General features: G+C 42.8%; 1 protein-coding gene across 1 annotated transcript; it reads right to left on the bottom strand.

Moving 5' to 3' along the window:
• Window positions 1-631: 631 nt before the first annotated feature.
• Window positions 632-20,526, bottom strand: CAV1 (caveolin 1). The gene is made up of 3 exons (XM_064702681.1): window positions 20,377-20,526; window positions 19,475-19,639; window positions 632-2,985 (listed from the first exon to the last, which is right to left on the bottom strand). Exons 1-3 carry the CDS (start codon window positions 20,404-20,406, stop codon window positions 2,644-2,646), a joined length of 537 nt encoding a protein of 178 aa, XP_064558751.1. The 5' UTR covers window positions 20,407-20,526; the 3' UTR covers window positions 632-2,643.
• Window positions 20,527-23,297: the final 2,771 nt, after the last annotated feature.

The following is a 23,297-nucleotide window of genomic DNA, read 5'->3' as shown; positions in this document are numbered from 1 at the left end:
CCCATGAATGCAGGTCAGAGCCAGGGGCAGTGCAATCATAGTGTCAATCTGCACGTCTCTCCCAGGAAGAGTCCTGGAGTAGTGATATTATAAACAGTTAAGCCTGAATAAATCAGGCTCTTTGCAAAAGCAAGATGTTTTTGGATACCGAAGGTGTATTTGCTTTTCTTTCACATTACAACCTCCCTTTTACTTTTAAAATATGTTACATTTTCTCACATAGTCCAATTCAACATACTATTTGCTACCACTAGCCTATTGAGTGCTGCTAAATACACCATTCTGCTATTGGAGAAGATATGATGGACTACATTTACGTGGTATCTGCCCTTTGAACATTATAATACAGTTAACAGATTTGTAGACCATTCATGATAGCATGTTTTGTTGGCCTTTTCTGTAACAGTGTGACAAGTATTGTGCACAACACCCATAGAAATAAACTGTCCTGTCACAAGTTACGTCCATACATGGCTGAATAAAAGCTGTCATTCCCCTATTTCCATACAGTAAATGCTAACGCTAATGAGCTTTTATTAGGAAAAATCCTGTTTCTACTGGACTGACAAAGAAAGCGTTAAACAGTTTTTGTCCACACGACTTTCAAGGAAAAAGAAGTCAGACAGGATCTACCATTAAGCATCTTTTTATTGTAGTCTTTAATGTACATGCAGAATTTTTAAAAAAGGTGTCAGTTATATCTGTAAGCTTATAACAATAATGTAAATGTTTGGATCAGCAATGTATTTGGATTAGGAACTAAGAAATCTAAGTGAACAGACATCTTTCAGGATATGCAGTTTATATGGTAATCAAGAAGGTTTTCTTTGGAGTGATTTTCCTCATAAAAAGATAAAATATTTCTTGTTTACAATCTTGGTTGTTTTTAATACTGAAAAAAATCTATAATAGTACACTCTTCATTATGTACATAGAAAAACATAAAACTATATCCATACCAGTGTCTGTTTTAAATGCAAATAGTAGTTAATAGCTTTGTAAATTTTTGTGCACCCTCTCCCACCCCCATTTTCCCTCCCCCACCCCCACTTTAAAATGCAGCATTTCCTAAAGTTTTCAATGCTTTGGCAGAAAGAGAATGGAAGGCACTTCCATGTTAGGTAAAGCAATATGTGAAATATCAGCAGTAAATAAAAAAAGCTGTAGGTGTACCAGACAGCTCCATGTTCATCCCAAGGGATGAAGTTTGCACTCCTGCATGTCACGAACTGGTTTGCCAGAGATTCCAGCTGGAGTAGGCTCAGACCCCAGCTTGGTTTACAATAAAGCTGATTAGCCTCACAACTATTTTTACAAATGCTTCACACAAACCAATGAGGATGCAGAGAGCATCTCTGAACACAGTACTGTCATGAGGGCAAAAAGCTTTGCAGGTCACAGCATCAGAACATGTTGCAAAGGCCCCGCTGCTGAGGCCTTCCACTTTGCAACACGCTGGTTTCACACAACACCCTCTGTTTAAGACTTCCTGATGTGGCAGCTCAGATAAAAATGAACAAAGCAACACACAAATGTGAAGATTCTAAAGCATCTCTTGTGATGGATAAATTTAGACACAGCAAAGCATCCTGAAAACGATCTGTGTGCTAGTGGCAGGCTGACCTCTGCTGATAGGGAAGTTTTAAAAGCTGTAGAAAAGTTTCTGGCAGGGGCAGCTCCTCCCTGGCCTCCTGTGGCTTATTTGGCACTCCTTCATTTTCCTTTTAACTCAGGATTATCTCCGGCATACCTGCAGTGTGTATTTATATTAATACTTTGCAAAAATACCCCAGATGCCAATGAGATAAGCACCTAAATGCTTGCTAAGGGATGTGTCATAAGTCACAGTCAGGAAAACATTTCTGTAATGACCAGTTTCAGCTCTCAACTGCAGTTTGTTTTCTGCAATCCTAGCAAAGGTTGAGAAATGACTGGATGCAAACTTCCGAGACAGAATGAGACAGAAAGGCACCGACCAAAGCTTTTACATGTCAATGTCTCCAGCCTGACAAAATGTTAAATTTTCAGGACATATGCTGGTTCAGTAATATGTTTACTTAACTAATTTATCATACTGCACAATATCTGACCACGACTGTAAATAGCTGCAGTCAACTGACAATCCAATTGAAAAAGAACATTCTGCTAAAACCTGCCAGCTGGTCACGTTCATTCTGCTGTGATAGCTCTGCACTCTTTAGCCACAATAAAATGAATGGCTTTATAGTGTTGGAAAGCATTTTTGTCATTCTTCAGTATCACTGTGGATTTATCTCACAAGGAATGAAGGGTAAGATAAAAAGGCATCCAACAACACTTCAATCTCTGAATTGAACAGCCAGCAAAATAATATGCAGCTGGCATGGAAGAATAGCCCTTTAAGGTTAGTTTAAAATGCAGACCAAAGGGGGTGGGGGGAGGGAAGGCAAAAGAAAGGGGAAAAAAAAAAGGGCAAGTAATCCAGTAAGAATGAACAGATGAACAGTAGAAAAAAAAACTGAGCAAGTGATTCTTTGTTTTGGGCCAGTCCACCACCAGTTGCTGTATGTTGCTTTGGGAAACACAAAACTGGCACCAAAACACTCCAAAAAACACAAAACCTTCACCCCCTTCCTAGGCTGATGGCTCTCCTTGAATTGTCCCTCAGATCTCTTTCCGTACTGTGGCTCGGATGCTGCTGAACACTCTGCCTATGGCCTCAAAGAGCGGGTCGCAGAACGTGTGGATGCAGATGGAATAGACACGGCTAATGCACTGGATCTCAATCAGGTAGCTCCTTATGCACGGCACCACCGCCCAGATGTGCAGGAAGGACAAAATGGCAAAGTAGATGCCCCAGATGAGAGCCATAGGAATACCAAAGATTGCTGACAGTAAACGGTAAAACCAGTATTTTGTTACAGTGAAGGTGGTAAAACTGGCCTTCCAAATCCCATCAAAGCTGTGTGTTCCCTCTGGCTCAGCAATCACATCTTCAAAATCGATCTGCAGCAAAGAACACAAAGTCAGGTCAGTCAGACATTCACATCAAGGGTGTGTTCCAGAAACACCTTTCCTGGAGAGCTGCAAGAAAATACAAAGCACGTACTTCCTACACCCTCATGTGATTCAATCTATTATAACCCATGATTTAAGTCATGAATCTTCAGTAACCTTTACCCAGTGACTACCAGGGAGCCTCAATGATTAGCTCAAAATTAGACATCTAACTTCTAGATGGAGTTTTCCACAAAACAGAATGTATCTTCCTCACCTCCTACAGCCCTAAGGTATGCAGTTCCCTTCTGGTCTCCTTAAGGTACAAAACAGGTGAATAAAATCATATTTCATTGTTTTGACTATTCATAAGTCACTCAAAAAGTCACCTAAGGAAGCAGTGCATTCCAACATGCATATTTTAGCACTCTCTGTTGAAATACTGAGTTGTTCAGGAAGCTTAATTGTCATAACATTTCTATAAGAATATTAACAGAATTGAAATGATGGTTCAGCTCCATGTCACACAGACATGTTTGATATAACCCACAATACAGGATATTTAATTTAGTCAGCACAACCAATTGTATAGGCACCGCTAACAACAGGAAAGAGAACATCACAACACTATTCCTCTGCAAGGAAATAAATGGTTGTTTAAGTCAGATGAAAGAAAAAAAAATTGCATTCCTGGGACTGGATCCTGAAGTGAGATTATAATGCTGCCAAAAGTGAAGATTTACAGGAGCAAGGTAAGTATGACAGAGGCCAGCAGCCTCAGAAACTCAGGCAATTGTACCTTAGCATGCTGGAAGAAGGTGACTATACATATACTCTGTGTAAATACTGCTTACACTGTAAGAAAAGGCTCATAATCACTTCTTTTAGTCTAAAATATACATAACAATTGAAAAGCACTTGTTCTTCTCTCCTGCTGAAAGTTTTATCACCCCCAGAAATAAGTTACTAGCAAAGGGACAAATATTATAATACCACTGGACTTTCCAGCTTCTTAGAGAAAAAAAGATAATTACAAGCAGAAGTGTACAGTCTAGGTGCACTCTATGTGAATGGCTGGTAAGTCCTTGAGAGGAAATTTCTGAATTATCTGTGATATCCAACACCTTGAATGCCTAACACCAGGCTGGCTTAATTGAACATATTCACATTACTCTCCCTGCCAGTGCTTCTCTCTAGACATCCTGTCATTCAAATTATAAACCTCTTCTTTTTCTGCTACTCTAAACTATGTTCTAGTGATCTGAAAGTCATTCTTTGGGATGGATATTCATTATCATCACACCTAAAGGTAACATTGAGAAACTAGATCTCCACAGGAACCTATGTCGGACTCTGCATTGGCAGAGTAGATTTTCTTTTTAGCATACATAAGCAAGCAGACATAAAATCTGCTTCTGCAGCTATTCAAAAGTAAACTTTTCATTGTAGCCACATCTCATGTTAGCTCGTTTTCAAAGTGAATGGGTGTTCTTGGCTTTTTATCAATTTTTTCCTCAAAATCAGATAAAAAATATCCATATGATGGCAAGATCTAGGATGACAATAGCAAAAAAAAGCTGCTTCTCAAAAAAATTACTACAAAAAATAAGGACTACATGGTTCAGCACAGCCCTCTTATTCTAAAACTTTTGTCAATTTATTGCATGCTTCCCATCAGCTGATGCTGTAATCCTTGGTAAAGGTAACACAGCCATCATAGAGGTTCAAAGCATCGAGGGCTAGTCAATGTCGTATCTAAAGTCTTTTCATTAATTTCAGTTGTAGTGGAAATATCATCTTGTATTATTTCAACTGGCTGATAAGGGAAATATTAGATCTCATAAGGAAAAAAAGTTTGCATTGAGCTCCATCAGTCTTTTCATGTTTGCATCTTTATTTTAGCCATTTCTATTTTTATCAGAAATGCATTTTTCTGGCAAACAAAATGAAACCATAGTTGAATGTGAATTTTCTAGATTTTTAAAAAAAATATATAGTAAACTCAGCCCATAATTTGATTACTTTCAAAGTAATTCCTTGTAATGAAATGGAAAATGGAAGCCAATAAACTCACTGGTTTGCAAATCAAACAGTAAACTTTCTGTAATTGTGATTCTCAGTAACTAATATTTTTAGTCTCTTGTGTTCAACAAAATGTCTGTGGAGAGCTGGGGACCTGACAGAAGAATCATGGCATATAACATTTCCAGATGGACAGCCCTGTACGCCTTCCAGGAGATGATGCTAATATTAGAACATTTATGATATATCTTTGGTCAGGATTTCCCAGCTCAAGTCATACACTGCTGTCCTAAAACACTCGGGAATGAATCTGTCTGTGAGATAGCAGTGATGTATTCACGACACCAGTAATTACCAAGAGGTTAGCTTCTTGGACCAGTTTCAACAGCTCTCAGAATGCTTCTAACAATGCTGAGAGGTAGAAGAGATGGCCCTGTAGGAATGCTAGCTGATGTCAAACTACCATGTCTGCCCATTTCATTATTCCTCAAATTCCATTTCACATTACTCCAATTTGAATAAGGGAACTTGTGAGTGAAAAGAAAAATGGCCTGACAACTTAAACTCTTAGCTGAATACAGTGTTAAAATGAAGCTGTTATCTTCCCAAAAGCTGTAAGAACATTATGAAACACAAGTACATTATGTGCATGCCAAGAAAGTACGCCTGGCACATGAGCCTCTGCGGTGCTGTCCAAAAACACACTTACCTGCAGCAATGTCTAAATAAAGAGGGGCAAGGAGTTGAGGTAATCTGGGCTCTTCTACTCCTGTGCTAACAGAACACTGCCTGGGAAACACTATTTATTTCACTCTTCAAGCAGTACAGATAAGTCCTTATGCTGCAGGAACTGAGATATCACTCAGCTTTTTCCTGCACTAAACCACTCCCATGATGGATCCTGATTTTAACTTGCTCTCCACAGGCTGCAGGAGGAACAGGTGACTGGATGCATTTTGCCTTGCTGTAGATTACACTTACATCACTCAGATTACTCAGCCCCTCCTCAGTCCCTCCTACTACTCTCCTCTGGATTATAGTTCAGTAGCACTCACTGAGGGTGAATGTCATCAGACTGATAAAGGGTGTCCAACTGAAGTAAGTAAAGTAAAAATAGGACTGACAGGAGAAAGAGAAGTGCCCAGAAATATGATCCTACAGAAGAAAGACGCTGTCATTTCTGGCAATGAATCTAACTGTCTTGCAAGTATAAGACAACATTTTTAGGGTATTGTTCTCAAGGTCACTTTTCTCAAAGCATCATGTGCATGTAGATCTGTGAACTCTCATTTTATCTGCACAAAGGTTTTCTTAGGTTGTGCACCGATCTTTTTTGGTAGATTGCATGTTCCTTGTGTAGTTTGTTCCTCCAGAGCTGTCAGGATGTGCTGTGAAATCACAGAGGCAGTTGCCAAGCTACTGAAAATACATGCACGTTCACTTGTGACAGGAGAGAAGTACAGGAAATTTGGTTTGACCCTCTAAAGGATGCTAATAACTCGCTCTTGCCTTCTGTTTCAGATTAAACTATTAAACACTATCAACTCCTGCTCCATGCCTACAATGCACTTCCTGACTTCAGCTATTCTTTGTTTCCTACTATTCAGTTTGGTAAAGCCAGTTTTTACATTGCTTGAAGCTTTTGTCTGATTCTGCTATGAGAATTAATGCAGCTTCTTTTGCTCTGCACTTGTTTATTAAACCCCTATCAGGAAGCTGAGGAACCTGCTTTGATTCTAAAATAGATTTATTTACAAGAAAGGGAAATGGTATGGGATTTATTTACAAGATTTATTTACAAGACAGGGAAAATGTCTATTTAAAGATCAGAACTATTAATCAAAAAAGCTTAACAGTGTAAAGTTATCATCTGACTCAATAACATATGCTACATGTATGAAATCAGTTGACCTGCTGACCTTGTCACTTCAAGTCCCCATGTATCAGAAGCTGGCCAGCTGGAAAGGTATATTAAATGCCAGGCTCAAATCACCTACTTTCCAGCTGTGCTTCTCTAAAATTTGCTCTTTGAGATTTGTAATATTCATCACATAGAAAAAATTACTGTGCTTGGTCAGTCAGAAAAAAACAAATTATTAAGACCACCAGCATTAGACTTTGACCTACATTTCTGTGACTGTAACTATCATAATTCATATCTTTGTGTGTGGTAGCTGCATGCTGCCACTGTGCTCACAGCACACAGTTCACATAGCCAGGCACCACCCCTATTCTATTCCAGAAGAACCCAAACAAGTGCTGAGAATGCCTAAATTTTGGTGTGCTTTCACTATCTCTCAGTCAGTAAAAGGAGGCTCAGATCCTTATTGCATCTCTGTTGATTGATCACTATTATGTCCAGGCAGGCAGACCACTTAAATATGCACACAACATGAAAATGTGAGCTGTCCCACTGATGTCAATATGCTTACACACTCTGCCAGACCAGGGCTAAAGTCTAGGCTGAATGTACACAGGACAGAGTCATAAGCCACTTTTCTTTACATTTTTATGCCCAGAGTGTGGAAACTGTCCTTACTGCTTACCCTGGGTTGATTTTAAACAGGTTTTCTCTGATTCCAAGACCCTAAGTATAATATTGTTTCACTGTATTAAAAGATGGCCCTGCAAGGTATGAGGCAGATATGGTTGGGTTTTTTTCTGTTATAATAAATGCAATTTATAAAATTACCAAATATATTCAATATTCTTTAAAGAAACATTAACATAAGAAAACGTATAAAATGTCACAAAATGACAAACGTTTCTATGGCATGGGTCACATTTGGGAGGTGATGTTAAGGAAAGATACAACACTGTTCTTATGTTGGAGAAGGCTGATGTGTATTATTAAAATAAGAAAATGTGTGAGCATATGAGATTATTATTCCCTTAGCACTTCCACATGCTATTTAGAACTTTAAATTCCCAGTTACAGTGCCTAGAGAAGAACTTGTTTTTCACAGCAGCTGAAAAAAAGTTAAGCAATAAACTCACAAGCTTTCTGTTAAATCACTGATGCCAGTTAAGCATTTATGTATTTCCTTGATCCTTTTGAATACCACATTACCACATATGATGCTTGTCTTGACTGCTTGTCCTGACTGCTGCCACAGTTTAAGAGAAAAGGATGAAGAAGTTTATACCCTTTCTACTGAATCTGCAGGAAAGAGGACAGGAGTTGTTGGGGTGTACAGGAGAAAGTTGATCCTCTCCCTTCCCTCCCAGACGGCCAAAGACTCATTCACCCTTTTAAGAGCACTGTGTTATCTCTATCTGGCAAACCTGTAGTTTTGTAGGAAAGCTGGCACTTGTTCCTGAACACACAGAGCTCCATGATTCCTAGATGGTCTACTTCCGCACTAATCAGGTCTCAACAGCCAACATTAGGTGATCTCAGGTGTTCACTAAAGCAAAAACTCATTCTCTTCCACACTATTCATAGAAACTTTGAGCAAAAGGGTGATTACAAAATGTGCATATCTAGCACTGTTCTGTTCCCTCACAAGACAAGAAATTGTCCCGTCTCGGCTGTTGAAATGGCCTGGTAAGGCTCTGGATGGCCTTGAGGCAGCCCATGCTCGAAAGGACGAAAGGAGTCTTCAGGTTTTTCAGTTCTTCAGTGTTGTTTATTAATTCTTATCTACAATATTTTCTCCCGGCCCGACAGAGGTCCGCACAGCAAGCCAGCCATGAGCACACTGACCTCCCTCAGGGTGGCCGCTTATCTTTACACCAAAAACTACGTGTAGGATATTTACCTTTTCCTCCCAATACCTTTCACTCTTATTGACAAGTGCACATTCAGTAAGAACCAATCTCAAAGTGCCACCATCACAGATGGATGACAAGAAGAAGAAGAAGAAGGACAGGACACGCCCTAATTCCTCCATTTTGTCTCCTAGAACCCCCCTGTACCAAGATTCTAAAACCTGTGTTTTCACTCTATAATTAATCTATCCCTTCACCACTTATCCCCGTGTGGTCCTCTCATCCTCATACAGGTGTAGCATCCTGTGCAGGGTCAAAGTCTAGCTACCAAGCACTTCTGGCAACGTTCCAGGACTTCCGAGCCCCCCAAGGGTTGTCTCGGCGATTCTGGACATCAGGAATGATGTGCGGAATTCCCACAGAAATCACCTTGAATCTTGGTATTGGTGGCAAGCATCTAACAAGGGAACCCCAGGAGTCTCTCCAGGCTGGGCTGCAGTATGATTAGGCTTTGCCTGTCAACCTCAAAGTCTGTCTTCAGAGCACACTGTTCTTCTGGGGACTGGCCAGATCACAAGGCATAACAGTTGCTTCTTTGAAAAAAAAAAATAAAAAAAAGATGCCATGACTGCAGATGGCTAGGATCAGAGCTGTTGTGTAAGGCTTGTTGATTGCAGAAAACTTACAAACAAGTATTTCCAAAGTGAACGAGAGCCTAAACAAGCAAACAGAACTGTTGCACCCCAGTTACTTGCACAAACTGACCAAAGAATTTGTTCTACCTTTCCTGTCTCCCTGTGCCTGCTTCCCACAGTATGGCAAGAAAAGTGTTCTGCTGGCAGATCTCTTAATGGAAACAGTGAATCTTTCCTGAGTGCTACAGAGTATGCCAGAAAAGCAAACAATGCTTTAACAAACAAGGATATCCATGTAGGAAAGTAGAATTGAAGGACTGCACTCTTCTAGCCAGAGAAGAAAACCAGCCTGGTCAGGAGTGACTCCTACTGCATGCATAACAAATACTCAAATGCATTCTGAAAATGTGTAAAGGATGCCATGACTTAGAAAAGGGGGTGACTGCAGATCACCATTTCACAAACTGAAAATCATAGAAAAAAGAAAAAAAAATACTTTTGCTTCTATTTACTGAGAGAACAACGTCCTGCTCCCTGCCTGTGCTGATTACATACCAGAAAAGTCCTGCTGATGGTCACTGTTCCATCAGATGGGCAGGCTCACCAAACCCTGTGGAAGTACTCGTAAGGAAAACACAAATTATGCCAATGGGTGGGCACTGCAGCAACCAGCTGCTCCCCAGAGATCACCTGAAGCACTTGCCTGTCCCGTTCCAACACAGGCTGGCAGAAGGAAAGACAAGCAGTTTCAAGAAAAGATCTGAACTCTAACACAGCAAAACTTCCTGTGCAGGTGGGGATACCATGTCAGCTAGTTCCTTGACAAATGTCTTGATGTTGTTGGAGTAAGCAGTCAGAAAATAAAATTACTGTTTTCCTCCCTGGAAACTGGGCTGCTGGGAGGTTATTGCAGCCTTCCCAAAAAGAAACCCTTAAGAAGCTTTCTTTGTTTTTATTACTTGGTTCATGTTCCACAATTCCTTGTTTGATACAGCTATTTTAGCAAAGAACCCTAATACATTTATGCATATCCATGTATGTCTGTCCATCTGTATGTTTAAAGTGATATATTTATGAACACCAGTGTGAAGTTTTGACTACACTAAACATACAAGAAATTTTTTCTTTTATTTCACTGGTGCCTGGAGTTAAACTGAATCCAAAAGCCTTAATAAAAGACATTGTGTAAACTTATTTTATATTTTAAATTTATTTAATAAATATGACAGATTTCTATTTTATTATGCTTATATACTATTAAGGTAATAAACTACTATTAAGCATAAGTTTTTAGAACTTGGTCTAACTTTATCATTCCTAAATTTAGGCACTAATATGAAGTAGAAATGCAGTGACCTCAGACTCTTCAGTAGTGTATGGAGAGACAGTGACCCTTGGAGGTTGTTTTGGACCTGGAAAACACTTTCTTTCTCTTTATAGTTTGTAAAGGGAGTCTAAGGAGAGGAGACTCTTGATTACATATGCTATCAATAAACACACTCCTGTTAGCTGCTGCCATTCTTTTTTGCAAATCTGTATAACTTGTTTTTCCCTTTTCCCCTCGTTTCTACCTGAACCATGCTTATTGCTGACAGTGAGTGTGCAGTGATGCCCAGCTGCCTCTCTTTTCCTTTAAAAATAAACTTGACCCTGCATTTGTACTGTTAGAATGTTGTCTTTCTTAGGGAAGAGCTCAAGTTACTGATCCTTAAATATAAGGTATTTCTTTAGTATTTCATAAAAATCAAGATATTTTATAGTTCTGCTCCTGTCATAAACTGCATGAGACAGCAATGGCAACGAGTGCAAGCTGTGTGGTGAGGCTGACACGCTGGAGGAAAGGGATGCCTTGACAGGCCTGACAGCTAGGCACCTCTGGGCCTCATGAAGTTCAACTAGGCCAAGTGAAAGGTCCTACACTTGCATCAGGGCAGTCCCAAGCAAAAATACAGGCTGGGTGGTACCTAGATTGAGAGCAGCCTGCAGAGAAGGACTTGGAGATGCTGGCTGATGAGCAGCTCAATATGATCTGGCCTGCAGCCCAGAAAGCTGACAGCACCCTGGGCTGCACCAAAAGGAACAGGTTGAGGAAGGTGATTCTCCCACTCTGCTCTCATGAGACCCCACGTGGAGTAGTGTCCAGCTCTGGGGCCTCCAAGACGAGACCATGGGCCTATTGGAGCAAGTCCAGAGGAGAGCCAAAAAGATGATCAGAGGGCTGGAGCACAACCTCTGTGAAGACAGGCTGAGAGACTTGTGGTTGTTCATCTGGAGAAGAAGATGAACTCTTGCAGAAGTAAATAAAGTGGGCTACAGAGGGACTTTTTACAAGGGCATGTAGTGACAGGACAAGGGGGAATGGCTTTGAACTGGAACAGAGTAGGTTTAGATTAGATATTAGGAAGAAATTCCTAGGAGACGCACGGGAATGGGTTTCCCAGAGAAGCTGTGGATGCCCCATCCCTGGAAGTGTTCAAGGCCAGTATGAGGGGGCTTTGAGCAACCTGACCTCGTGAGTGGCATCCCAGTCCATGGCAGGGGCTGGAGCTGGATGATCTTTAAGGTCCCTTCCAACCCAAACCTTTCTATGATACATGAACTTGGACTTCACAAAACAGTTGATGATTTTATTGCTGAGCTCTACAGGAGATAGATCCCTGATGAGGAAAACTGATTGTTTTTTGTAGCATCTGTTTGAATTCCAATAAGGGATTTCAAAGTTGAAAGAGGAAATGTTGCAATCCATCTAGGAGACTCCCTTAGGCTTTTTTGGAACTCAGAATATAAATTCAGCACAGCAGGAGTGCAGACAGAGAATGTGATGCTTTCACCTTCAGCTGTGAGAATGTCTTCTCACTTCTTATCTATGAAGTTGAATTTATCAGTTCCTATTTTTTTAACTACAAACAAATTCCACCCCGTACAGCCCCACTAAAATCTAGAGCACAGCTCCTACATCTTGAATAAATTCATATTTTATCAATTCATGAGCTCATTAAAATGGGACAGTGGCACTGAAATTATTTTTCTTTTGATTGCTAATCTGATAATTTCTGACAAGAATGATATTCCACAAAGTTCAAATTTTTTTGAAACTTTTTAAATTGTTTTGAATTTTTTTTTAAATTTTAAATTTTTTTTTCAAATCAAAAGATATTTTCTTAAGAAGTCAGTCGTGAAAATATAAAGACACTAATGGTGTAAAACCTGCCTCCACAATAAAACAAATTAAATTAAATGGCATAATTTCTCTTTCACATTCAAAATAAGCAACCCTTTTAAAGTCCAAGATGAGTTTTATAGCTGTCATTTGTCTAGAAAATAAATATAGTAGTTCTGGATCAAAAACCTCAGAAAATCAGTTACTGATATAGACTTATCCTGGCATCTATGAGGAAGGTATTTGAGAGCTGTGGGAAATACAAACTCATCTTAGATTAGAACTATATCTGTCTTCAGTTTTCCAGAGATCACAAGTGTTTCAGAATCCCCCAAGTTCATTTGTATTTTCTTCTTTCTGTTGCCTAAAACACAACCAAGATAAAATTTCCTCACTGGGGACCTCATTGGTAAATGATTCTACTGTACACAATTATCCCTGTTTCTCCTGGAGAGTTTTGCATTTCAATATTCTTTGTTTGTTTGTTTTAGATATCCATGCAAGAAGGCAGTGTTTCTATCCACATAGTGGGCTAAAAATTCTACAATCTATTCAAATTGTTCTTAATATTTTCTAACATATGATTGTTGAAGTTATCAGAATTGAAAAGTATTTGCCTCTTTTAAATCTGAGATAGTGTCCAATAAATTCTAACAAAAGAAACAGCCATGCTGAATCATTTGCTCTGTCCCCATGGCCATCAAATTTTTCTGTGGAGTTATGAGTCATGTTCATCGTGCCAGCAAGAAGGCTGTGCATAAGGCTTTAATAATACCATGAGTTTAAATGCGAACACAGTTTTTTAGAGAAAGAAGCTTTCATTAGAACAGATGCCATTATTAGCTGTACTCTTATGGACATTCAGAAATTCCATGCCTGAGAACTCCTAATTAATGTGCAGGAAAACTATTTTTCAGAACTCTTAAAACCTCGCTCAGACCTTGTATAAACTGGCATTCATAATGACTCAAGTCTTTAATCTCATACTCCTAGACTAGCCTTGGAAGAAATGTTTGAAACAGAACTGAATCACGTGGTCAGCCAAAGTCAAACATTTAACTCTGCTTGCATTTTAAATCTAAACCTCATAGCTTGTTAATAGGACACAGCATTACAGAACCATTTCATTTAATTAATTGTTTTGCACAAGTAAGGTGCCATGTCTAAACTAAAGGTATCAGCAGTTGAGACAAGCATGCCCTCTGAGAGCACTGCTTCTCCTGTCCTGTGGTTAAACACTGTGAATCTGCCTCCAGAGGCATCACACTTTGGTCACTGCCGACAGCAAGAGCCCAGGTGACAAGCTTGGATTGGAACACATACACATAGATTTGTGATCTATGTATTTATATGGATGTTTTTAAACTTAAACACTTATCTATGATCTCAAGACTTTTAACAATGTCTAAAAACAAAGAAAAAGGGTCTGCATTATATTTCACTTAATTACTTATTTCAGAGATAGCACCTGATTGAGCTCTGTTTTTCTCTCATTTTACTATGTTAAAGAGCAGAACTGGGTTCCTCTCAGGTTGACATTCGTTGTCACATCTGAGTGACAGCCCACCTCAGGTCTCCCATTCAAACAGAGCATGGGGTGACACCTGCTTTCCTTCCAGGAGGTTCTCAGGTGTGGGAATGGGAAGTGCTCTGACCATCATCTCTCTGTGCATCTTACACTGTGCTCAGTACAACAGGGAGGGGCCTTAATCATGAAAAATTACATAAAATGTAAACTGCTTTTGAAAAACCTCTCTTTTTATTATGAGGCAGAAATCTTAAATAGCTTTCAAAGCGTGTCTGAGTAATACTTTCCTCCCTAATGAGTACATAAGGGTATTACAGTATTTGTCAACATTTGACTAAAAATTCCAGCCTTTTCCTTGCAGTAAGTTGAATTGCTCTCAACTGCATTAGTTTTAAGTGGAAGGCAGGATACGTAATCTTTTGAGACTTGGTACAAAAGCTCTGCATCCTTACATCTCTAGGCAAGTACTAATTTTTTTTTTCCAGAGCAAAACGGACTCCTATATAACCAACAGTAGATAGACACCACTTGTTTACAACAAAAAATAATTATGTTCTAGATGGTAGACCAGCCACAGTTCTTTCTTCCTGGCACGTCACTGTAGGAAAAAATGGTAATCTGGCTGCAGATGTGACTGCACAGTTGGTCCTCACTAGTAAAGTGAGGATTAGACTTTGTAGAGTTGGCTGCAAGGTCTGTGCCTATTCTCAGCAAGGAGCAAGGAAGTTAGTGAGAAGAGTAATCTGTAGGAGAGCTGGCTCCCTCCTCTGCATTTTCCAAAGTCAGTAAACTCTGTGCAGACTTGACCACAGATATGTTGAGAAAGTTTGAACTCTAAAACTCGAAGGCTGCAATTTAGCCGTACTCGAAAAACACAAATAATGTGTTGGGAAACAGGAAGAGCAAAGCCTGAACTTCAGGCACCTTCATGTGAGTCCTGGATAACTGGGGAATGAATGAGAGAAAAAATCAGTAAGCTTTCCACCCTGTTTGTTGTGTCTCATCACAAAGAAAACCTGTGGGATACAAGTCCAAGAGCAGAGCTGTCTGGAGAAGGACACATGAAACAGATAAAACTATGGCAAACCACCTGTATGATCACCAGCATGACTCCTGGAGAGCCCCCACAGGCACACAGGCTGCTTCTCCCTTCCTAGATTCCCTCCTCGCCCCCTGCCTCACTAGCCACCTTCACAAGCCAGTGCCTGAACACGGGAACCACTAGTGCACGTTCTCCCTCTGTCTAGGTGATGTATGAGCACAGTTGTGTGCGGAAGAAAATCTCTTCTTTCTGGTCTCCACTGAAAAAATGGAGAAAAAGGGGAAGTTCTGGTGATTTTTACTAGTTTGTGCTTCTCCCTGTTCAGAGCTGTTACTTCCACTGTCTGCATACCTCAGGTTCCATAAGGCCTTGTTCACATCCCTCTCTGAACAGAAATCCAGTCATTTGCCCCATTTTTCTGGAAACCTCCCAGCACTAAGCTCCCACTTGGTAGGTAATTCAAAGACAAACCTTAAGCAAAGTCACCAACAGCTTTGATGCGAAGCTGCTCCATGTGTCTAGTTTTCATAAAAGGATTTTGACTGGGTTTCTGCCCCTTGCCTGGATCCCAACCCTAAAGCTGCCTGCACCACACATCTACTGCAGGGGAAGCTGGGCACATGCTCTGCTGCAAATCAAGGGAACGTGTCTCCTGCTTCTCACAAGAGAAGGTTATTTTTAAAATGTGCTATGGGAAGTATTTGAATACAGACAACACTGAGGCCTTTTAGAGAGCTGCTTACAGAGCAGATTCCTCATCCTCTGTCTAATCATTTCTATTTCATGGCTGACTGATTTGTCCCCAGTTTCCATGCTGTTGTGCCTCACAGTCAAGGGGCAAGAAATGCATAAAATAGTGGGTAAAAAGCAGAAAATGTTGAATCTAGAAAAATGCAACAGCTTTAAACAAAATTGAGCTCAGCCTAAGCCATACTTCTGGCATTACAGGACTCCTACACTTTTTTTTCCTCTGACTTTCAGTACTTAAGACTGGGGTCTCTGTCAGTCAGTTTAACATTCTGCCTGGAAGCTCTACAGCCCAAGTAAGAATGGCAGATGCATGTCAGAAGGGGACTACAGACTGATGGCTAAGGCAGGGACTGAATCTGTGTATTTTCACCCCAATCCAAGCTTGTCCCCTAGGCACTGGGTGTGAATTTTATTGCTATGTCTAATAGACTGAATAGACCCTGTGGTCCATACAAATGCAAATTGTGGCAAAAATCCTCTCTCTACTCTGCAGGTTGATCTATCTATGAAATACTTAAAATAAAAGTTATTCTTATTTATCCTTGTAACAAAACAGAAAATGTTGGTTTACAATGCCATTTTGTACACATATTGCTGTTTTTATGATGTAAAATGGATCCTGTCTGGTTAACATCAAATGCATTTTGGTATATTCCTATGTCTCGATGTGACTATCTCCACCACCAGGAGCTCACTTGCTGACATAGAGGCAGTACTGGTATTCTGGCTGTTTGCAGTTTTTCGGTGCATGAGTTGAACCACGATTACTTCAAAAGGACAAACTGAAAAGCTTGTTTTTTCCATTCCTATACTTATTATTCCCCAAGTTTATTTTAGAAGATGGAATGTAACAAACTTCCTTAATCCTTGTCTCTGTGGGAGGCAGAGAGGGCAGGATAGGCTTTGTAGGTTTCAGCTTCTTTTAAGCCCACTATGGTTTTTTTCTGTCAGTGGTCTCTTTTCCCATCAGGGTCTTTCTTTCATTAGGTTAGGTTGTGGACACCAGAATTCTGACTTGCTTGGGAGCAATGACTCATCCTCAGAAGGTCTGGTTGCTTTGGGGACTTCTCCTGTTGACATACGCAATAAGCTGTGATGCAGGGCTGTTCATGAGCTCTGGCATTCCCTGTCTACTCAGCTGCTCCTCCTCTTTAAAATCATCCATTTTAAAGGCAGTTTTGTACCATTAGGTACACAGATTATTTTTTCTAAACAAATAATAATTTTATGCCTTTTCATTTTTATATGGCTCCTTAAATATACAGGCTGCTGTGATAATTCTTAGCATGGATCCAGCAATATGACCATGGCTTGTCATATTCAGCACCTTCAAATTGTGTTGAAGTCTGGAATTTGAGTCAAGACCTTGTTAAATTGTCCGCACATAGCATGAATCATTTTATAGATACACATTCAGGATCCAGAGCTCACCTCTTGATTCTCTGGAAACAATACAGTATTTTTCTTTTTCAAGAACGGCCTTCATTACAACAAACATGGTGAATGGCACACACTCTGACACTGCTGGCCACTAAGCAAGAGAGTTAGCGGCTTAGTCCCCTACTAGGACTGGGCAGCTCCCATTTTTCCTAGGGTCTGACAAACCCAGACGACAGCACCCTCAATTTTCACTTTGCAGTGGTGTATTCCCCTCTCCATCTTTCCACACTGCAGAGCTTGTTAGGCCTTGGCTTTGGAAACACCACCTGGGCTCAGCTCTTTTCAAGCTTACCAGAAACACTGTCTGCTCCCAGGAATTACTAAAAATCTGCTGTTTTCCTTATAACCACCCTTGGGAAATATTTCTCCTGCCTGAATGGCACAACATTCCTGCTCTCACACCTTCGGAGAAAGTGCCGACCCAAAGTGCGGCCAAGATGAAACATTGTTATGACTAAAGCCTGCTCTCTGGCAAGCCTATAAACAGCAGCCCAAAAAGGGCCCTTTGAGCTCCCCTGGACTACAGCAAGCTTTTACCAGCAACCACCCTCTGAGGGAGATGCCTCTCAGAGCCTCATGCACGGAGGATCACTGAAACAAGCTGTATCCTGGGCCAATATGCAGACTCCTCAAGGCCCAATCCTTTGCCCATTAGGAAGTGCAAAAGCATCCAAAGTGAGCATTTCATTGATCTCTGTGGAGAATTCTTCACAGGCACCTTGCTTGCACTGACTCTTCCTCTTTGTGTGCATGCCCCTGCGTATATGCTACAGCAAATGTGAGAGAAATACTGCTTTCTTATATGTCTAAGTACCTTGGGTGTCTAAGTAAATTAAGCTAGTGAGTAAAGTGAGGTTATAGTTATAAACTTACTTAAATGCTAAATTGTTAAACATAAGTTATAAGCTAAGTGTTGCTAAGTGTTGTTCTGTTGAGTTGCTAACTTCAAAGTTATAAATTAGGTTAAATGCTCTTCAGTGTTATTCTCAGTAAACTGCTAAGGTTAAGTAATAAATTAAATTTAAGCTATAAGTTAGGTATAAGTGTTCTTCCTATGTTAAATTGTTAGGTTTAAGGTATAAGTTAAGTACTGTTAAGTTGGAGTGTTGTTAAACTTTCAGGCCCTGCTCCTTTTTATCCTTGCCCGCACTGTCTTTTGTCACACACACACACCTAAGCACATACACACACCCCTAGACAGTTCTCAGTTAATTTCTGTTTTGATTGCCTGAATTTTGTTTGGTTTTGTTGTTGTTTGTTTTCCCTTGTTGTGCCTTGGCTGTCGTGGAAGTAGTAGAGTGAATCTTGCCAATAAACTTGTCATGCTTTGCCACTTAATATTAAATCTGACTTTTGCTCATACCCTTGCCAATGACTTTTTAAGTGATCTCAAACACTCACGTTCATAACACATGTGGATTGTACAAATTTGTCTGTATAAATTCTTTTTCTACAAGAAAACATATTTCTGTGATATTTCTGACCAAAGTGACTTCAAGCAAAAATCTCCATCGACCCTGACCTGTCAAAACAGCCAAAATGATTTATAAACCAAAACAAAAAAAATCTAGGCAAGGGCACAGTTAGATTTTGCTTAGCTTATCATCTTTTGAAGGAAGGAAAAGCACCTAAGAGAGCAAAACAGAACAAGGACACAAATCTAACCGCCACCAGAATCTCTGATTTTGCACCCGCCAGGCTTAGGCAGGGCGATTTGGTTTGTGACATCTCCCCGCCCTGCCTCTGTGCGTGCCTCGGGGAAGGAAAATCTTTCCGACGGTGTTACACAAGGTCACGCACTCATCCCCCCGCTCCCGGCCCCGTCCCGGCTGCAGAGCGGGCAGCGGCACACAGCGCGGCGGGACCCCCGCCCGGAGCGCCCGGGACAGCGCGGCCGGCCCGACACGGGGCCAGCCCCCCGGACAACCCGACACGGGGCCAGCCCCCCGGGACAGCCCGACACGGGGCCAACGCTGCTCCGCGCCCGAGCCAGGAGCTCCGCAGGGCTGCCCTGGCCGCTGCCCGCCTCTCTCCTGGCCACTCCGCCTTTTCTTTAAAAAAAACCAAAAACCCGATCAGCCCCCGTCCCGTTCCCTGCTGCAGCAGGTGGAGGGATGTTCGCGGGCATCAGCCGTCCTGACAGTGCCCGCGTATCCTGCCTCGGCAGGACTCGGCATCGCCCCCCGCGACGCCCCGCCTCGGCCCCTCACCTTAACCACGTCGTCGTTGAGGTGCTTGGGGTCTCGGTTGACCAGGTCGATCTCTTTGGTGTGCACGTCGTGCACCGCCTTTTCGCTCAGCTCATCTGCCATCATCTTGTTGTTGGGCTTGTAGATGTTGCCCTGCTCCCGGACGGGCGCCGTGTACAGAAAGCCCTGCGGGGAGCAGAGGGAGCGCGGGCGGGCGGGGAGAGCCAGTGAGGTGGGGAGGGCAGGGCAGGGCCGGTCCGCGCCGCGCAGGAGGGCGGGCTGGGGAGGCGGCCCCGGTCCCGCGGGCAGCGGGATGCAGGCTGCGGGGCGGCCTCGCCCGGCTATTTAACCGCGGCCGCGGGGCGCGCACCACACCACACCCCCGCCGTGCCAGGCGCCGGCTCCCGCTCCCGCCGCCAGGCGGCCCCGGCCCCGCGGCGTTGCCCCAGGGCGGAGCGAGCGGCCCCACTCGCGGGTGTGGCCCCGCGGGCAGGGCACGGAGCGCCCGGGGCTCCCCGCGCAGCGCCCTCCCCACACCGCCCGCGCCGCCCTGCCCGCGCCCTACCGCCCCCGCTGCCTGGACCTGAGCACGGAGCCCGCACCGCCCTGTCCTCGCTGTACTTGCCCCCTCCCTATACCGCCCTTCATGCAGGGCCATCACCGTACCCTCTCCATCCCGGTGCTCTGGCCGTAGAGCTCTCCATACACCGCTCTCCCCGCACGGCAGCCAGCAGCCCCCCTTCCCGCGCCCCGCCGGGGACGAGCGCCCCGGCTCCCCCTGCCCGCAGGTGCCCGGCCGTCCGCCCTCCTGCCGCCGAGCCGCCCCTCGCCCCGCTGCTCCGACGGCTCTGGGGCTTGCAGGTAGCCGCTGCAGGGAGCCGGCGGCGAGGCAGCATCCCGGCCCCATGCCCCGGTGGTCCTACCTCCGAGTCTACGTATTTGGTGCCGGACATGCTGCCGCGGGCTGCTGACGGCTCTGCCGCGAGTTACTTTGCCCTGTGACTTGTAGGAGCGGAGGCAGGAAGATTCCGCTCTGCGGAGCGGCCGGCCGGGGGAGGTAGCTGCGAGGAGAGGGCTGGCCGCCGGCCAGGGCGGCTCCCTGCCTCCGGCTGGGGTGGATGACAGCGGCGGGACGGCCCCGCACACGGCAGGGCGGCCGGGGGTGGGAGGGGAAAAGAGCCCTGCCCCGGCAACCTGGGAGCTGGCAGGCCCGGTCCCGGATGCTTGTGCCACGCCGGGCGGGGACACGGGCTCGACAGGGAGAGGGACAGGGTCCCGTCCGCGCCGTCCGCCCCGTCCCGGCTGCCCACGACCCCCGGGTCAGGGGGTCCCCGCCGCTGCGTGCCAGGGTGACAGTGGCTGCGTGCGGCAGAGCCACCTGGGCAAGATGGGAGGGGGAAGGAAGCAGTGAGGATATGGAAAACTTTAGTTGTGTTCAGCGTCCAGAGCGAGCGAGGCGTTTGCCGGAGGGCTCCCCCCTCCCGGCATTGACAATAGTTTACACAGAAGCATCGCTGCTCCAGGAACAATTGTGGAAACTTGGATATTCTTGGGATGAAGAAAAAGAGATTTTTCTAAACTGGTTCATCTCAAAACTATGCAAATATTTAACAGTTCTGCACTTTAACACTGCTCTATTTTTCCTGAGAGGAGATTGATCCATGCATGTCTGCCATGCATATTAACCACTGGGATTAATTTTTAATGGCATGGCAACACCATCTTGCCATGCCCTGTTCTCAAGGTTTTTTTGTAAGCTCAGGGACATGTAGGAGTAAACAGTATAAGTATAAAAATTCATCGCTGTATTCAAGATGGCTCAGGTTAGGGTTGCAGCATCACTATACATTTAAAAAATGTATATTTCACTTTTTTGCTTGCATGTGTTTGCAGACATTAGTTTTGCGTTAGGAAATCAGACTATGGTGAAAGATTTATAATGTTAACAGAAAAATTGTGACCTTAGTGTTATGCCTTTTAGCACAGAATTGCAGCAACAGAAGTAGAAAATTCCCAACTACAGTCTATTTGGCTTTGGCACTTCAGCAGAGAAATGACCTCAAAGAAGCCCCTGGGTAAGATGGATGTAGGCACCACAGATGTAAATAACTGCACCTGTTGAAAATGCAGTCCACATGGATGTGTGTTGCTGATACAGTGGTTAGCAGTCAACTTTCTTTACTTTATACTGCTCGTAAACTTTAGAACAAATGCCTTGGATGGAAGATTTCCAACTTTCCAAGTTAGTTGTAATTTTTAAAAGTAACATTTTTATTGATGCAATAATTCACTTAAGCCATCATTAGAATATTTTTGCCTGTCCAAGCTTTTGAGTGTGAATATGGAGCCAAATGAGTGTATCGAAGGACATGGACTCTGCAATTTTTCTGTCCATCTGAAAAAATCTGCAAGATAGTTCTTTGTATTCACATCTAGGAAAATTTTTGAATTAGTCACTGTCCTCCACATGAATCAGAACATTTTGATCCATCATCCAATATGACTCTGTATCTCAAGAATGACTTAAAAAAAAGAAGAGAGGTACTTGTCATTTGGAAATGCTGACTTGATCCTGGAATAGTTTTTTAGAACCACAGTCTCCTTTAAAAAATATTTCTGAATCACATAACACTACTGCAGCTAGAATAATATCATAAACTAGTGGAATTTAGAAGTTTTATGAGATGAATTCCAGAATAGGCTGGACACAAAATGAAATGAACATCAGCAGTGCTTTCTTGAGCTGGAATACCAAGAAAACAGCCTAGTCAGAAAAAGGCATGGGTACTACCAAGGAACAAGAGTGAGCAAGTTACATCTGCAGAGATGGAGAGGGATGGAGCCATGGCCTGTTGCCTCTAGCAGTGCTGTGTGAAAAATGCACACAAACTCAACAGCCAGAGTTGGCATGGATGCACACAGGAGTTCTGCAAGGACCTCCTGTTACACTCAAAGGAAGAGTAATAGCTCAATGGGAAAGGGCCAGGTAAAGGCCTGCAGAAATCTTCTGAAAGTGCAAAGGCTCATTCCCTTTCTCAGTTACTATGAATGGATTACCCAGGGGTGGCCAGAAATTACCACTCGAGCAGGCCTTGGAAATGCCACCCAGGCTTCTCATGGAGCTTAGCTGTGTCTTTTGTAGTGCAGGTCAGTTGCTAAGCAGGACTACTTGCCACCTTGGTTGGCCACCTGACCACCCTTCTTCATCACACCAGCCTTAGGCATTTCATACCTAATTTTAAAAAGTTTTTATTGCTCCAAAACCTTGCCTTAACTGAAATTTCAAACTTCAGGATTACTTTAGTTGAAAACTTGCTCTAAAGCTGGAGCAAATAATGTTCAATTTATGATTTATTTTATGCATTTTGAGGGGAGGAAAAGTTTTGTTAGGGGTAGGATTCCCAGAAACCAGTGGGGGGGGTGGTGGGGGGGAAAGAATGGAGAAAATTCCTCAAAAACTGTCAGAAAATGAGTCATGAAACTGAACTGAATGTGGATGACTGCTCACTGAGTGTCTTTGTCTGGTATCAAGCACTCCTCCTTCCTCCACTCCTCACCCCCCTTTTCATTTTAAGCTTGAGTAGTTATTCCAGTTATGGTATTAGCAATACTCCTGATATATTCCAGTGTCAGCAAGATAAAAATCACCCTGGGAAACTGTTTTCTTTATGTGTCGTTTCAACACCAACAAGGCTGTCAGGTAACAGAGGCTGTCCATGAGCAGCCTGCCTTATGCAGAGCACTTAAAAACCTGAGGCTTAGGAATGAAAGATCATTGCTTTTTTGTGTGTCTACTGTTCAATTGCTTAACCACATCATTTTATATGCAGTTTTGTATGTTTTG

This window comes from Zonotrichia leucophrys, chromosome 1A (assembly GCF_028769735.1).
Source record: "Zonotrichia leucophrys gambelii isolate GWCS_2022_RI chromosome 1A, RI_Zleu_2.0, whole genome shotgun sequence".
In the NCBI taxonomy this organism is placed as follows: domain Eukaryota; kingdom Metazoa; phylum Chordata; class Aves; order Passeriformes; family Passerellidae; genus Zonotrichia; species Zonotrichia leucophrys.
Note: the sequence above shows the minus strand (reverse complement) of the source record. Positions and strands in the feature narration are given on the sequence as shown.

Bases quoted from the DNA above. Each gene is read 5' to 3' on its own strand.
- CAV1 (XM_064702681.1), bottom strand. From the start codon at position 20,406: ATGTCCGGCACCAAATACGTAGACTCGGAG. The intron at 19,640-20,376 runs GTAGGACCACCG...TGCTCCCCGCAG, and splicing joins CCAAATACGTAGACTCGGAG to GGCTTTCTGTACACGGCGCC. The intron at 2,986-19,474 runs GTGAGGGGCCGA...TCTTTGCTGCAG, and splicing joins TCAACGACGACGTGGTTAAG to ATCGATTTTGAAGATGTGAT.